Source organism: Lycorma delicatula, chromosome 8 (genome assembly GCF_047948215.1).
Source record: "Lycorma delicatula isolate Av1 chromosome 8, ASM4794821v1, whole genome shotgun sequence".
Taxonomy (NCBI): domain Eukaryota; kingdom Metazoa; phylum Arthropoda; class Insecta; order Hemiptera; family Fulgoridae; genus Lycorma; species Lycorma delicatula.
In genome coordinates this window covers 96,878,996-96,896,898 of record NC_134462.1, presented here as the reverse complement: position 1 = coordinate 96,896,898, position 17,903 = coordinate 96,878,996, and the positions used below count along the sequence as shown (strand labels likewise).

The window sequence follows — 17,903 nt, the reverse complement described above, 5'->3', positions numbered from 1 at the left end:
TTTAAAACAACCTCCTACGAGGCTACTACTGTATTGGGAAAGGTTCTCCCAATCGATTTAGTGGTGAAAATTCGGGCAGTCATGTGGAAGTTGCGAAGAGGTCGGGAGGCCGAGGCATTTGGGATGCGGTTTCGAGCAGGTCCAGAACCGGAGCGGAACGGTGATCACAATGCACCGGAACAAAATTTCGTCCAGTTGCCCTTCTCCCGTCTGCGGAAAAGGCTACAAAGCCTCGCGATGGTGGCATGGCAGCTTGAATGGCACACCACAACTAAGGGAAGATCCTTGTATAGTTTTATACAGGATGTGGGGGGATGGTATGCCTCGAGTTCTTTTCTAAGAGCGTCGGGTGCCCAGGTGCTCACCAACCATGTTAACCTGAACCAATATCTGTTTCGGTTTCGCCTGGTGGCTGATGAGTTGTGTGTCTGCGGGGAGGTCCAGTCGAATGTACATATGATGTACGACTGCCCTGCTCTTGGGGGGGGCCAGAGACCGTGCCACCCTGGAACTTAGTGGTCAGGGGGAAACCTGGCCGCTCACAAGCGGCGAGGCAGTGTGGCGAGAGCCGCACTGTCGGACCGTGTGGGAGTTCCTCGATGAGGTTGCTATGTTCAACCGTCATCGGTAAATTTAAGGGATTCTTAAATGTAATAACTGCATTTGGACTCCTACAGCTCTGCTGCTGGAAACCAACCTTTGTTATAGGGCTGGCCATCAGCCAAATCAGCTCCAAGCGCTGTTAAATGGTGGACAAGTACTAGCTGGCATACAGCGACCGAGGCGTGGCAGCCAAAATTGCTGTCTTTTTATTTTATGACGTATAGTTTAAGTTGTTACAAGGGGTGCGCCTCCCCGATCTAGTTTTATGTTTGACAAGTGAGCGACTTCACTTGTCAAACATAAACAAGGACACTTCAGCGGGTGCTGTATGGCACCCTGCTTGATTCGCTCACGCATGTTAGGTAGCTCACTAGGAGCTTTTAGGATTTGTGTTGCTAAACCGTTCTGAGGCACAGTAGCCGTTCTTGGCACGGAACATTTGGTCTATGCTCTAGGGCGACCGAATAGGGTGGTGGTGGGAGAAATGCCAGTTAACCAAATTTAGTTTTCTCGCGTACCACATAAGTTCTATATTCGATAGCTGACGCACTGGTATTCCCTTTATTGGAGACGACGATGACGACATTTTTTTTACCATTCATCCCCGATCCGGTCAAAGGGTAGGGCTTAAGGTATAATCCGTGCCCTGCAGTGCCTCGCTTTTCTTCTCATCGTTTTAATAAGACGTTTTATGTTCCTTTTTGATCGTCTTCTTACTCTTATATCGCCGAACTTTGCTTTTAACTTCATCGCGTTTGTAACCGCCAATCAGTAGCCTTACTGCGATACTCGAATCCTTAGCTTTAACTCTCCCAAGCATTATCGGCTAATTTACGATCTGCAGCCGCTCTGTTTTCGTTATCGCTGTACGTAGCGTATGCGAATCGTGTTCTTTACAAGCTGCGTCCACTTGTTTACACCCGGATCGTTTCTCTTTAGTCGTTTTTCTAAATTCGTTCCCGGTCCGCAGTTTTAATATCCAGGAATATGTAACTACCGCCAATAAATAGATTCCTTTGTTTACAATTTTACCCACCACCTTTATGACACCTTTTAATGCTTTATCACCTATATAAGATCCTAACATTTGCAGCTCTTGCTGTTAGAATTGTTAACAGTCACCGCCTCGGTTAAGACTGGCTATTCGTTTAGATCAGAGGTTCCCAAACGTATTTTTCTCATAGACCACTTTCAAAATTTTGCTGGTTCTGGTGGATCCCTGCAGTTACATTTCTACCATATTTCTAGTCTTCGGAAAATGTGAAGATTAGATCTAACTATGAAAATTTGCGGTACGGCTGAGTTCCACGAACTATCAGCTTCCGAAAAAAAGTGTGAATTGATTGGTTAATTTTTAATTGACTGTGCTGTGAGTGGATGTCAAAAAAGTAAAGTTGGCCAATCAAAAAAAATGCTTCCATCCAACTTTACATTTTTGACATCTACTCACAGCACAAGAACGCAATCAATTCTCACTTATTTTATTTAGAAAACTTCCCATTCAGAGTGGTTAAAAAGCAAAAGGAAAATAGTATATTTTTTGTGTTGCATTATTCAAATATGTAATCATTACACTATTAATTATTATTGTTATCATATTGTAATGTAATATAATATAATTGTCGTAATATAATTAAAATTAAACATTAATAACGTAATGTAACTTCTACAATGACAATCACAAAATAGTTAGAATTTTAATGGGAGGGAATGACAGCAAAGTATCAATATTTCGCTTCAGTTTTGTTAGGAATAAGCGCAAATCTCCCCGTTCTATGATATTGAATCTGCTCCTTTGATAAAAGGTTTGTAACGACACTAAAACTTTTTTCGACAAGATATGACGAGGGAAACGCTATCGAAAGCTTTCTCGCAATTCCCCACAGTCCAGGATATTTTTCTGGTATTTCTGCCTGCAGCGAAAATGTTTGATACCCTCTTTTTAATTTCACCTTCAGCTCCTCATTAGTGCTAAGCTCGAGTAGCTCCTCTTGTAATATCACATTCTTCACTTCCGTTTCATCAAATGGATTTATGATCCATGGTGGTATTTCCACCGTCAGAATATTTTCAAATCTGATTTTGAAGTCATCATGCAGGGCACTTAAATGTTGAACGTATGTCTGAATATCCTCATCAAGGCATTCTATCTGTGACAAGTTTGAAAACTGGGAAAATACGCGCCGACTAATATTTTGCTTCATAAATTTCAATTTTCCAAGAAAAGCTGAAATTACACCCTTTGTTTTTATTAAATTGAGACTCTCCCCTTGTAATTATAAGTTAATGTCATTAAATTGTTTGAACAAGTCTATCAAATACGCCATGTCACCTTTCAAAGTGATCAGGTTTCTTTTAAATCTGAATCTTTACCTTCCAGAAACTCTAAAACTGATTCAAAAAGTGAGTAAAATCTTGTTAAACATGCACCTTTCGACAACCAGCGTACTTCAGTATGTAAAAGCAATTGTTGGAAGTCTTCATCATTTTCATCGCACAATTGAGCAAATAAACGCGTATTTAATGCATTGCTTCTTATCTTGTTAACAGCATTAATTACAAGTTGAAGCGATTGGTGCAATCTATTGCTCAGATTTTTTTTCGCTACTAGGTGTTGTCGGTGGATGGCACAGTGAATTGCAGTTACGTCTGGTATAATTCTTTTAAGATGGCTTATAAACCCACGATATCGCCCGACCATTGCAGAAGCTCCATCTGTTGCCACTGAAATGACGTTTTTGAATGGAATTGATTTTTCGTTAAAAAAAATCACTCAGGACATTAAATATTGATTCACCTTTAGTGTCTGTCTCCAAAGTTTTCCCGAATAGTAGCTCTTCATGAATTTCTTCGTCCATAACAGATCGATCATATGTCAACAATAATGCTTCATTACCAGCTAAAGTTGACTCGTCCAGTTGAATAGAAAAATGAGTTGTTTGCAGATAATTACACAAGAAACTTTCAATATCAGAGCTCATTTAATCAATACGTCTTTGTACGGTGTTGTTACTCAAAGGAATTCTTTTGGGTATGTCAAATGGAGATTTGTGCAGAACAGTTTTTAAAACCTCTTCAACAACAGCGGATAAAATTAACTGTTCTCTAATGGTGTGCGGTTTTCCAGAATTCGCTATAAGTAATGAAAATTGTACGATGCTCGCAAGCCATCATCGTTACTTTCAGACGTTGAAGGGAACATACTGTGTACGGTAGGTCTCTTTTCATATTTTTCCTTCAATGTTTGAAAATATTTCAAATCTTTACCTATTTTATCACGATGACACCTTCTTAGATGATCTTCGACCTTCGATGGTTTCATAGAGTGATTGCTCAAAATGTTGCTGCCCAAAAGTCATATAGGCAATCGCTTGTCTGCCTTTGATGGAAGAAATCCAAATTTTAAATAATCAACACTGTACAGTCGACATTTCTTCTTAGATTCAGCCATGTTTCGTATCAGTTACCTACCGGTAAATAAAAAAAAACTTTGTTTTAGTAATCTCAAGGCGGTCTTACTTAACAGGATATGACTATTTTAACAGAATAGGATTAATTAATTATTGCAATGAAATAAAGTACCAACGGCAAACTGATTCTAATTTTTAAAAGGAATAAATCGGTAAGATCCATAATAAAGTTTTATAATAATGGCTGAGCCGATTTTAATGTGATTTAAAACATTTTTTCATTAATTATATTTTGATATTTTTCTGTAAATTCTATAGAAAATACTTTTAAATAACCAATATTTTGATATCACAACTCTGCGATTTTAATCATTTATTTATTACTTTGATACGTAACATGTAAAGACTGGTACAATTTATGAAAATATACAACGTGTTACAGAATAAGGGTTACAACCGGGAAATCATATGTTCAGGATCAGTTTTCAAGTCTATTACAATAATTTTTTTATGTATATCTGAAAAAAATTTAGACCAAAAATTAATAAATCCTTAAACGGAGACAGTAAAAAGTGATCACATTACAATATTGTGATGTCGCGTAGGTAGCGTAGCCCCCGCGGCTTCGACCGCGCCGCGCGCGACGTTTCGATATTGAGATTTGACCACTTTTTACTTGATTTTTTATTAATTTTTGGTCTAAATTTTTTTTCAGATATATGAAAACAAATTATTAGAATCGACTTAAAAACTGATCCTGAACATAACTTTTCCCGGTTGTAACCCTTATTCTGTAACACGTTGTATAAATGTATATAATTATTAGTGAACCACCACACAGTCGCGTAAAAAAATATTACTAATAAAGTAGGGAAAAAAGTTCAACCTTTCTCGGCTTTCTGTTCTTTTAGGGAAGTCTCTAATAATAGCTCTGTTCAGTATTTAATTTTTAATACGTACCTTCTACACGCAAACATTACAGATATACTTATTACAACATAAATATATCGTTATCGCAGGTGGGTTGGTAGAGATTTCTTTTAGGAATAAGCCTCGCCTTTTGTACCTACGTATTTTTTGTAATTTGTGCATTTTTTGTTTACCTACGTGTACAATAAATTGTCAAATAAATAAATAAAATAAAAGTAAGTATAACAAAAAAGCAGGTAAGTACTTACTGCTTTTTCCGACACTGGCAAACGCTAACATCTATTCACTTTACTTTTCTTTTCGAAATTCCGGAAACAAATGAGTAACGTTTATCCTTGGCAATCGTATTTATATTAGTGAAGAATCAAACAAGTTCATCCAAGATTGCTAGCACACACTACAAGTCGTATTTCGTCTCTTTGCACGTCTAAACAAGCATTGCGGACGGCAGCGGCGGCGCTTTGCAAGTCTCGACACGTTCGTTGTACTGAATATGGAATATTCAAGTTTTTGCAAGTAACAGTCTAAGCTTCTCAAAACATTATCTGCCTAGATTGATACGCAAAGTCAAGCTAACATTTTAGTTCTTCACTATCGAAACCAGATGAATTTTCGTGGACCCCCGCTTACGAATTGAGAACCCCCATTTTTTTGTCACGCCAACCTAGACCCCCCGTCGAGTCTCCCGTGGACCCCTGGGGGTCCAACTGGACCACTTTGGGAATCAATGGTTTAGATCTTACCTTCCCTTTCGAACAGGAAAACGTTTTGACCTCCTCACTCATGCCATGTTGGACAGTCAATGAACCTGTTTACAATCTTCCACCAACTTGCATTGGATCCGTGATCGGTGGTCGTACCATATTTTTATTCACATCCTTTTCCTTCTTCTTCATCGTAATTCTGTCATTGTTTTATACTTCCATTAGCACTTTTTAATCTAAGTGTTTATTACTTTTAACGTCAGCGTTTATTAGAAATTGTAAAATTTAAATAGATGCTCATCGACATATTTCTTAGTCGTGAGATCGGTCGATCTTACAGGTCTTTTGTTGTTCATAATACGGCTCCTGTATATTCGTCAAAATTTTGCAGCGTAATATTACCGACCTGTTCACGTTCCAACCTGATGTTTGCCACTGACCAGTTCACCGTATCAAATCGGCCTTATTTATCCAACTGTTGTGTTTTCCGTAGAACCCTTGCCACTTTACAAATAATTTTTCGCCTTTTCTTCCTAAGACTCTCGACTAAATACATGTTATTTTTAATGTTAGTTTTAGTGAGCTCTCACCGTAAAATTTACTACTCACCACCTTGCTCTTAATATCAGTCAGCGTATAGGTACAGGGGCGAGTTTCGGTGTTACTTTATGAACGGTAAATATTTCATTGTCCAATTCGGCAAGTATCCTTTGGCGAAAGTTTTTTTAAATTTGCTTATTCGTACTCGATCGCCGACTTTAAATTTCGGTAATTTAGGCTTTCGATACAGTACTGTTTTGAGTCGTGTTAAAACGACGGATTCGTTTCTCCTATTTACATCTTTAGGTTTCATACCGATAGTGCGATGGTGGTTACCGTTATATTTAATGATCAATTTCGGAAGTAAATCCAACCACTTGTACGTACCCTGTTCGGTAAATTTTCTCCACATTGTTTTCAGAGTTCAGTTAAAGCGTCGACGATCAAAGCTTTTTTATCCGAATGTGTAGAAGTGATTTATTGTGTACGAAGCCAATAACTTTTTCACCGGCGGATTGTAAAACTCCTTTCCCGAATCGGTTTTAAAATGTCGCATCGGGTGTTTATCCAATATAGGTTTAAGGACGTTAGCGATTTCCGCACTTGTTTTGTTTTTCACTGCCACCCCGATCGCCAGTTTAGAAAAACAATTATCGTCAGTATGTAACGATAACCTTTGTTGGATTTAGCATACGTTAACATCTCGACAAGGTCAGCTTGATACAGGTCTTAAATTCTTTCAATTCAATGCGTCTTGTGGGGTAGTTTCGACGCGCCTGACGATGGAGCTCTACCTATTGACGCCTTGACGTTCATTTTTGTACTGACCGTATTTCGTGTTTGTGAATAGGATATTTGTTTATTGTACTCATTATTTTTGGATAGTAATAGAAGAAAAAAAGGATCTTAACTTTTTCCCGCCTCACTACTTTTATCCCGGTCTTGGCACCGGCCGTATCGATAACAATGATAAATCATTAACTTATCTACACGTGTAGATCGGTTAACGATTTAATGTGTGGGGTTTAGGGTGGTCCTGAAAACGACCTTTTAGTAATTTTTATAAGGTTAGCAGAAAAACGGACATGATGGCATATACCGTAAATGTTCCGGATATGGATGATCTGTTTCATCCCACCTGCACAGGCGTGATCGGCAATATCCTCATACCTGAACCCGTTCATAGCTAGGATCAGTGGGGATGTTGAAGGATTATTCATATGTGGTTATATTTACCTTTTTGTTACCGTTTCTAGTAACCTTATAAAATGTATCTACTCGATTATAAACAGTACGATCCATTATGATCGAGTGTTAATGTAAGAATGAAGTAAAATTAAAGTTGTGAATATATTTTATTTCAAATAAATATTTAAAGGGTCGACTTTTTCTAATTGTAATTATTACTTTGTTATCGTATTCTGTATTTCTCTCACGGTGATAATCACATTTATTATTATTGTGGTTGTATACAAGGAAAAGTTATTTTATAGAAGGGTTTTTCGGCAGGCGGACGAGGATGGTGAATCCCGGCATGAAGATGGAGCTAATCGAACACAGTCTGATGAAGCTGATGACCGCAACGCACCAGCGATAGGAGATGTCCCGTCTGCATGGTGGACGCAGTATCTGTCGAACTGATGAATTGTGGTCATGAGTATTGCGAGACTTGTGTCCATAAGCTACAGATTTACACTATGATGTGCGCCATACGTAGAGGACAGGCGACGGTCTATCGCCGCATTCGACGATGCATCAGCCATGTAAATAATTACAGATTTATTTTAGAGGTTTTTAAAAAAAGGAATACGAAATTTAATGAATATTTTATATTACTACATAATTTTTTTTTAGTTAAAATCATTTTTTTGTATTGTTACATACATAATGTTTTTTTCACTTAAAATAAAAAAGGCAATATATATTTGCATGATAAAAAAAAATTAACAATAGTCATGGTCGTAGGCTATTGGGACTTCGTTTACGGTTGTTGGACTACAATAGTCATGGCCGTGGGCTATAAGCACTTCGTTTACGGTTCTTGGTTTTTTGGGGTGCTGTCATTGATGGGTGGGAGTTTACGTTTGTTTTTGTTTATACTGTAATGCCCGTATGGAACTGTTGATTTTATTTTCTAATATGTAACGTTTATCGTCGTAAGCCGAAAGTGATTTCTTTGACTTAATAGAAAATATATTGTGTAAAGTGCTTATGATTCTGTACGCGCTTGTAAACGTAACGGAATCATTAAAAAGACTGTACAGATCCTTTAAGATCCTTTGCAATGGATAATGTAGGTATACCCTTTGCCGCATTCTTCTATAAATCTTAGTACGAAGTCCGACAAATTCACGAATAGCTTTTCCATTCATCTCGTCATTGAATTTACCATGTCGTTTCTTATTGGTATTACTAAAACATAAGTGATCGCGGGGGTAATTGAAGTATCGAACGATCAATATCGTGAAGAATATCGTTGTAAACATTATAGGTCACGATATGAACATCAGACTGTCCGTATCTGTCATTAGAAGATTTATATTATGACCGTACTTTTCCACCATGTGGTCATAGTGGAATTCGTACATGATCATTTTGCTAATGTCCAATACGGTAAATCCACTGTAGATGGGAAGATTGAGGAATATCTCAGTTTTCTTCAGACTTACCCCGACCACCTCCGGATTATAGATACACCAAGGCTTACCTCACAGTTTGGCAATCACTTTGTCCAGTTTATGTTCGTTAGTAACCAGTTGGAAGTCTATTCTGTTTCGTACGTTTTCCAAGGACTCACCGTACACCGCGTTGTTCATCAACTTAAAAAAGTCCTTTTCAAAACGTTCGTGCTTGTGCACGTTTTTCAGTATTGAAGTTGATGTACGGTTTAAGCCAAGGCGATTGGGAGAATTCCAGAACTGAACGTTTTTCACTTTCAGTCCGAATCGAGTTTACAACTTAAGGTTTCTGTAATGTAAAACGTATTGTTCTTTGTCGTACAATGTTGTCATTAATTTCTTTACGGGACATCTCTACGTCCTTCAAATAGGGGGACAACATATCATCGGTTGGTACTAATCGGTGCGAGAAGGTAATCCTTGTGGCGATCGTGTAATTCTTATGGATACTCAAGATCCACTTCCAAGATAGCCTTTCTCACCAAGATCGTGAACGCTGTTAATATCGACATTGTTAATTCTTCAGTACTCAACCACCTAAAATTAGCGTGTGGTAAGGGCTCAACCATGGCTGTCCTGTAAAGGTTGTTACAATCATAATATTGAACCCAGGATACCCAGGTCATACTGATCTGGAATGTTTGGATTGTTCGCCTTGGCGTATCTGTTTGAAATCATGGCTATATCGCCTCATGTACCTTTTTCAATACACGGATGCATATGTATGTCGGTCAACAGTTCCAACTGTTGACGGGTAAATTTTAACATGGCATTCCACGTGAAATGGGGGGGTGGAGTAAAAGTGGCACGGGTCCAAACCGTAACATTGTATAGACGTACTTCGAAAATTTTCAGACTTCTGCCAACAATAATACGTCGCAAAGAAGGTAACGATCGTGGTAATCGCCTAACGTATTGCAGTCAAACGTTTCCACACGTTTTGACCGTGGACGTTATCATCGTCCGTTATGTTCTCTCTTAGCGTACTGTAGAATGCCGTCTGTGGTGGAAGTTGTGTTTCGAAATACTTGTTTACATGGGTTATGTATTCGTACGGATAGACGCCTTTACGGATTAAACAAACCCTTTTCTCAGGTAGCGGGTAACAGTGCGTGAGACGTTTAAGTACGGCGTCTTTGTCCTGACAATCTACTAGATTTTCTACAAGTTTCTCGACGGATGACGAAAGAAATTGTAGAGTCCAAGAACCTCAATGGACCGACGGACAGTGACTAATCGCTCGGACGTGTTGGCAATACAGTTTTTTTACATCGTCCTTGTATTTTTCCAAAGCTTGAATTATATGATGGCTTTCGTGGTTACGGAGGTTATGAAAAAATACCGGAATATGCTCGGTGCGCTAACAATTTAAATTTCACTTATGACATGCACCAAGAAACCGCTCTGTGGTATGCGAGTGATGACGTACACGATCGTCGTTCAACTCGCAATGACAAAGAAAACACTCGGTAGCCCTTTGAAATGTTTCCGTTCTTCTGGCGTCATCACCATCGGTTTTTCGGTAATCATAATTTTGTACAATCTATCGGCGTTAGCGAGCAATTCATCTAGCATCTTTTCATCGATTTTCTTATCACTAGTTCTGGCTTTGTAGACTACAGGGCCTTCGCAAATCTGCCCTTCCTCGTCGACGATCACGTATCCGTAACCGGACTGAAGATGATGATAGGCTACCTTACCGGTAAAAGTAGTGTTGGGTTTAGGGGTGGCAGTATCCATCGGATGTACAAATTATTCAAAATCTGCATACTCCGCATACGGAACGCGTAGTGTGGACGTGTAGTCCCTGAACTTCATCACGCATTCCTTTTCGTTAGTGGGATAGGGTAACCTTATCCTTTGTTCACCGTGTCGCTTACTCTCGATCACATGTTTGTCCAGATTTTGTATAGCGACAAGTGGGTCTAATGAACTAAAGAGGTGCAAACAGTAAGGGCAATATTGGCTGCTACTGCGATGTTTCTTAAAACCTGAAAGGAGACGAGATAGCCCCGTTTTACCTGGTGTGGTATTTATAAGGCAATAGTGGAATGTATCTCTCGTTTCCCCTGTAAGCAGCAATAGGTGTATGCAGTGGGTACGATCGCGGTTTTCGGTGACACGTACCGGGTACACACGATCGTTATTTTCCTTATGGCCGTAGACATTGACGCTTATTGTGGGGTTCAACACCTCGAAGTGATCAATGTCTGGATATATCCCGGTCATTTTAATGTCACGCACATAGATGGCATACCCACTGACGATAGTGACGACCTGGTTGATCATGTAGGTATGCTAACACTGACCAGAGGAAACATTCGGATTCATCATGCGGATTTTTTGTATTAATTATTGTTTTTCTTTTCACGAGTTTAGATTGAGTTTTTATAAAGGAGGAAGAAGCACCGTTTAGCAGACTGTAACGAATAATATTTAAATCTATATATATTACTTTATTCATTACCCATCCTCTGCCGTTGTTCATGAACTTTGTCAGCGTCTCCACGATTTTCTCCATCAACTCGATCCGAAGTTCATCGACGACGTCGGGGTTTTTCTCCAGGTTGATCACTGTCTTCGTTTTTACCGTGCAAATAAAGATTTGTGAACGACGGTTCCACTCCGTCTTCGAGACGTGTCTGCCTCATAAGTTCAACGTTGACAGCATTATACCTGTGTAGAAACGAAGATCAATATATTATGACAGATTGCGAATGCAATCACGCGAGGTTTTCCACTTACTTATACTACCTGCTTAGAGAATGTGTGGTAGTTTCTTAGAATTACACTTTGTAACATGATATGATATGCCGTTTCCGGTTACTTATGCTATTAAAAGTGCTGAAAAAATACTTAGTCATTTCTTAGGAGTACACATAGTAGTCGTTTCTGAGAATTAAAAGAAACATTTTGTCTAACATGATATGCCGTGTCAGGTTATTTACGCTATTAAACTGGTGAGAGAATGCATGGTCATTTCTTAGAATTACATTTTGTAACATGATAAGCCGTTTCAGGTTACATACACTATTAAACTGATGAGAGAATGCATGGTCGTTTCTTAGAATTACACGATAGTCGTTTCTTAGAATTAAAAGACAAACATTTTGTGTAACATGGTGTATACCGTGTCAGGTTACTTATGCTATTAAACTGGTGAGAGAATGCGTGGTGAGAGAATGCGTCGTTTCTTAGAATTACACGATAGTAGTTGTTAAATAGAATTACACTTTGTAACATATGCCGTTTCAGGTTACTTACGCTATTAAACTGGTGAGAAAATGCATGGCCGTTTCTTAGAATTAAAACATGAACAGCTGCTGTTGAGGGCCAGCTGCTGACACCCCCCTCCCTGGCAGTACTTACAAGAACATGCTGAAAAGTTTAATTAATACTAAAAATAATCAAATGGATGTTTCAACAAGTGCCTTTTTAAGCAAGATCAGTCCATATTAAAAGTAGGTATTGGTACATTATAACTTTGTCCTCAATATCTTTTTGACTAGTACATGAACGAAGTATACACCACAGTGTGTTTTTTTTTTTTACTTTATCAACAAAGCTTATATTTATAAGTTTTCACAGGTCATGAGAAGATTAACCTCACATGTAGAGTATTGAATCTATGCATATTTTGACAGGTTCATTAAACATTACTGTAAATACATGTAGTTTTTCCACAAGAGATTGTTTCAAATTTCTTTAAGAGCAAGTGAACCTAAAATTTCTGTGCATTATTTACAGATCACATCCAAAGGGTAACTTACATATTAAAAATATATTTTTGTTGCAGTTACTATTTGCCACTGAGGTATGTATATATTTTTTGTTTATTCTCTTTTTCCAACTGACATTAGGAGAGGGAGGTACTAGTTAAACTTTAAATTTTTATATTATGTTCTCCCTAACTGTGGCTGATTCTGTTCTGATCATAGCTGATTTTATTATTGTTTTCATATCATATATTATAAGAGAGGTGTTGTAATCATACCAATTTTGACTTTCAAAATTTTTACTTATTAGCAAGAATTAGGTTTATAGTTAGTTAGTTACATGAATCAGCTATTTTAGCATGATGTCTGTACATCTGTCTGTGTCTGTGCACCAGTTTGTGCAAATTTGGTTGAACAGATTATGAAATTTAATATTTAAGCTTCGGACGTGAATATCTCAGTTCTATCAACTTTCGATAGAGATCTGGCAACCAGAAGTGGCAGTTTACTGATTTCATTTTTATGCAAGTTATTTTATGATTATTTTGCAACAGAGAAATTATTTATCAAAAGTTACTAAACAAGTTACAATTATCACCAACTTTTATTTCTAATATTTTTCGATACAACTTAATAAATTTTTATAATTTTTTCATATTTTTGGAACATTTTCTTACTAATCTGGATATTGCTTTCATAGTTAGGCAGTAATGTAATTTAAAACTATTTTTCAACATTTAAATTTACTAAAATTTCATAAATAACTTAAATAAAAATTTTACTTAAAAAAAATATAATAAATTTATAATCTTGAAGCTACAGTGATGCAATATTGTCCATAATTTTTTGAGCTTTACCTTACAAATGCATGATATAGCATAAAACGATAGTGGTGCAAAAAAAGTGGTTGTTGGAAAATTATTTTTTTAAATCATAATCACTATATGTAAAAGAATAGTTAATTTCTCAAACATGGTACCACTGATATATTAAATAAATAGATTAACAATTAATATAATCCACTAAATAAAGTTTTTTGATATCACCAACCATTGGCCCAGGGGGTGGGAAGAATGGGGGTTTGAAAAAAAATCATACCTCCCTTAATAAGCGCAGTATTGAATTGGTTTGAAGTGGTTTTTAATCCTCTAAACTTCTGTCTGAAACAGTTTTTGATATGACCAACCCTTACGGCAAGGGATGACCAAAATGTTGCTGGAATTGTAAGAAGATAGGGCTTGTAATATGCTAAACATGTGAATCTTTTTTCACATGCAACCATTGTCATATTTAGTAAATTTGAAGTTTTTCTTAACTTTATCTCCTACACTGGTGAAATCTACCTCCGCCTTCTGGTGTGCTGAAAGGATTTTTTTTTCTTAAAAGGAGATGGTGAGTAATTTTTTTTTGAAAAGGGGTGATAGGCCAATAAAGGATGGGAACCTACGGTTTTAACTAATATAATGCCTTTAAATTATAAAAAATTCTTTTACAGCAGAAATTACCTCATTCTTACTTGAACAGAGTTTTTTGTCACATTTGTGGGCACTACAAGTATATATTATTACCTATCATTTTTTAATTTGACTGTGTTTTGTACTCACAGGTGCTGATTCATCGGACGGAAGTATACCTCCTAGCCCAACGCCAAGTGACGAGCCTCCTTCACTGCCATTGCCTTCAACAATTAGACCTCGCACACGGGCAACACTTAAACGATTGGCACCACCACCATTACCTATTAGTAGCTTCATTGATACAACTTATTGGAAACGGTATGTACTCAAAATTTACTACTACTTTACATATTTATATGCATTCATATATACTTCTGTTATACTTATTATAAAAGTAGATTTATGAAATTGAGTTGTACCTATTGTGGAAGTAGATTTTTGAAATTGGAGACTGCTTGTTGCATGTAAACATCTAAAAAAATATTCTTTTATCAGTTACAAAGAAATATCAATGGTACTGTTGTCATTTATAGTGAAAAATTAAAATTTTTCCTCGTTTTTGTTAACCAGGCTTATAATTAGATAACATATGAATTTGAATTCATCATGGAGCTTCTTCTCAGTCTGGCTTTATCTGCTAGAAATAACCTCTACATTATATTCTATGGAATAACTCTTTCCACCACTTCTGTACATTCCTGTTTGTTAGGTGTAAAGTTTTTAACCATTACATAGACAATGTTGGATGAGGGTTGGAGCAATTTTAAGACTTTTTTTATCCTACTCTGTTTAATTTACTGCTCATGATATAATTTCTGTTTAAATTCATTCTTTTTTTGTATTACTGTCTGCTTATGGTATCTAAAATGTTTATCTCCATCAGAAATAAACAATAATGAATCTCATAATTCGCCAAAATCAGAAAAATAGAAAATTTCTTGTGATAAATTATGAATAAAGCTTGGTCATAACATCTTTCTCTGGTGCCATATGTGGCAAAACAAAATTAACCTACAAAAAAGATTCATGCTTTTAATACATTTTTATCATTTAAATATTTGTTTGTAATCAAAACTAAATTTATAAAAATTTTATTAATTATATAGCTTTATCATACTCAATGATTTTAAGACCTCAAATTGTAATTGTATTTTTATTGTTACTTTACAAATTGCAAGTGGTGAGGGACATTGACTATAGAAATATAACTTTAGTTATCTATGTATGATTAAGGACAGACAGTTAACATGTTAATAAACTATTGGATTTTTGTGGTGTAGATTTATCTGCTTCTGAATGGATTAACTGAATGACTGTAAAAAGTTTTTCAAGCCATTTTCTCTTCTCATTATAATGAAGTTAGACTATATATTTTTTTCACAGTTGTCACAGTAAAAGGATTATATAGGTTATATCAGCTAATATGCAATAATCTGTTATATATTTAGTTATGTGTAAGAAATTATATAATAGGTGTGTTATTTTAGCATTCATATGGACTATTAGCAAGACAAACAAAAAAAACTTTTTGTTGTTGAACATTGTTAAAACCTTAATTGCTATTAATGAGTTTTACTGCAATTAATTATTTATTTATATCCACGTTATCCAGACTGTTTTAATAAAAAATTTGTTAATACTCCAAAATTAGTTATTCAGCAAAAAAATCACATATCCAGATAAACAGTTTTTTATAAAATAACAGTCAAGAGAAAAAAATTTGTTTGTTCTTGATTTTTTCTTTTTTATGAAATACACATAATTGCTTTGAAAGTGCTCATTAAAGAATAGAGAAAAAAACACTAGAGAAATTTTAATAAATTTTATCAGCATGCATATTAAATTACTCTTAAACGCTTTCTTATTTGTTTCTGTTAAAACCTGTATCTTAATATTCAAAGTGACTATGTTTTCTTGCAAAACCCAAACCTTTTACTTTTACAAAGCTTTATAAGCAAAAACCTCTGTGGTTGTATCTAGAAATGAATAATAATAAATGTTTTATAAAAATGCAAATATGTATATTATTGAAAAAAATTTTAAGAAAACTGAAAAATGTGATAGTATATATATCTGTAATTCTAAATATTTTAACAGGTACGGTTCATTTATTATGCACTTAAAATATTCAGTTAATTGCATGACTTAACTCTTTGTGTATACAAAGATCAAGAAAGGTTCATAATTCTACTTGTGTTAGGTTTCAATTTGCGATAACGAGTAGATTAGCTTATTAATTTTCTATTTAATATTTTCAGCTTTTGGTAAACTATGATTCTTATATAGAGTACGTTATTTTCCTTTTTTAGTATGATATTGTCCGAACATTGCGGAATGTTAATCCATAGAACTAATTGATTATGTATTACTATTTTATAATGTTATATTGATTTTTCTATATTTTTTGTAGGGAGAAAATATGCTGTGGTATTATATTCAAAGGTCCTAATGGGGAAGTTGTTGTTGATCCAAGATTTATTAAACCATGTAAAGACTCACTCAGTCGTCATTTAAGACCAGTCGCTGATGATCGGCCAACATCTAATATCGGTAGTAGTAGTAGTAGTAGTAGTATTATAATAAGTAATGCATCAACTGCCGCTAGTGCTATACAATCTGTTGTACAAACACAGGTTATATCCAAAACAAAAGCTTTCAGCGACACTTCATCTGATTCTGGTTATGATGAATCTTCAAATCAAGGTGAAGTTGGTGTCGTTACAAGTATTGGTAGTATTGGTGTTAGTCACCATCAAACACCTGTGAACAATTAACGCTGGTACAAATTAGCATTACATTATTATTTTATTATTATTAGTTATATTTTAAAATTTAGTTTAATTTAATTTTAATAATTATTATGATGATGAATCATAAAAAACTTTTTTTATTGTAATATATTTTTTTTTATAGAAAGAGAGTTAAAAGCTCCAACATAATATATATGTGCTGTTTTTATCATTGGTTGAAAAAAATATTATTTTAACAAAAAATTGTTAAAACTGCGATCGAGCTAAAAGTTAAAAGTAATTTTATTTTAAATGATGAAAGGTATGTTCAAACAATGTCTGAACTTTGTAAGTAGATTAAATTTTCTTTAAGCCTACTTTCAGCAGTTATCTGTTGCAAACTGTGTAATTTTGTCTAATTTCATTTGATAGGAGCAGATATTTTTTTATTTTTAAGCAAGAACAGCTAATTTAGCATATTATTCTAATTTTTTCAGGAACAGCATGTGAAATAAAATTTTGTTAGGTTGGAAGTTTTCAGCACATAAGAAATTTTGAAAAAATCTATGGATTAGTTTATGGGCTATATAATAACATGATCATGGTTTTTATAAATCTGCCAGAAAATTTCAAAAATATTTATTGCAATCAATTGATGTTCGAAGGAGGCTTGTCATTTAAATTATGCCTACTCTTTAATTACCATTTTGATATTTCAAGAGATAGTCTAACGTGTGAGTTAATCATAGTACTATCCTATTGCAACTAAATAGTTTGAAGTATTTAATCTGATGACATGTTGTTTGTTTTATCGTTTCTGGACTGAAAACAAGATACCATTAGTGTGGGACTTTTGATTCACTTATTAATATAATTACTTATCTTATACATATATCAGGAAATCTGTAAGAATAAATCGATAATTTAAAAAAAAATACATACAGATTTGGGAATTATTAAAATTAGCCTACAATAACTACAAAAATATTATGGCGTGATTTTTGGCAGATATTTTTGAAGGTTGAAATATTTGCCAGTAAGCACTGTGCTGTTACATTAGTTTTCTATATAGGATTTGGATGTTTTTTGAACACATCTTTTTTATATTAAAACATTCCACCGAATTGTTAAAATTT

General features: G+C 35.3%; 1 protein-coding gene across 1 annotated transcript in view; it reads left to right on the top strand.

Moving 5' to 3' along the window:
* LOC142329042 (SIN3-HDAC complex-associated factor) overlaps positions 1 to 16,812 on the top strand; it is a 34,338-nt gene extending 17,526 nt beyond the window's left edge. The window contains exons 4-5 of the mRNA XM_075373301.1: positions 14,188 to 14,356; positions 16,449 to 16,812. Of these exons, the coding sequence (XP_075229416.1) occupies positions 14,188 to 14,356; positions 16,449 to 16,812 (533 nt within the window). The remainder of the gene's footprint in view (positions 1 to 14,187; positions 14,357 to 16,448) is intronic.
* Positions 16,813 to 17,903: the final 1,091 nt, after the last annotated feature.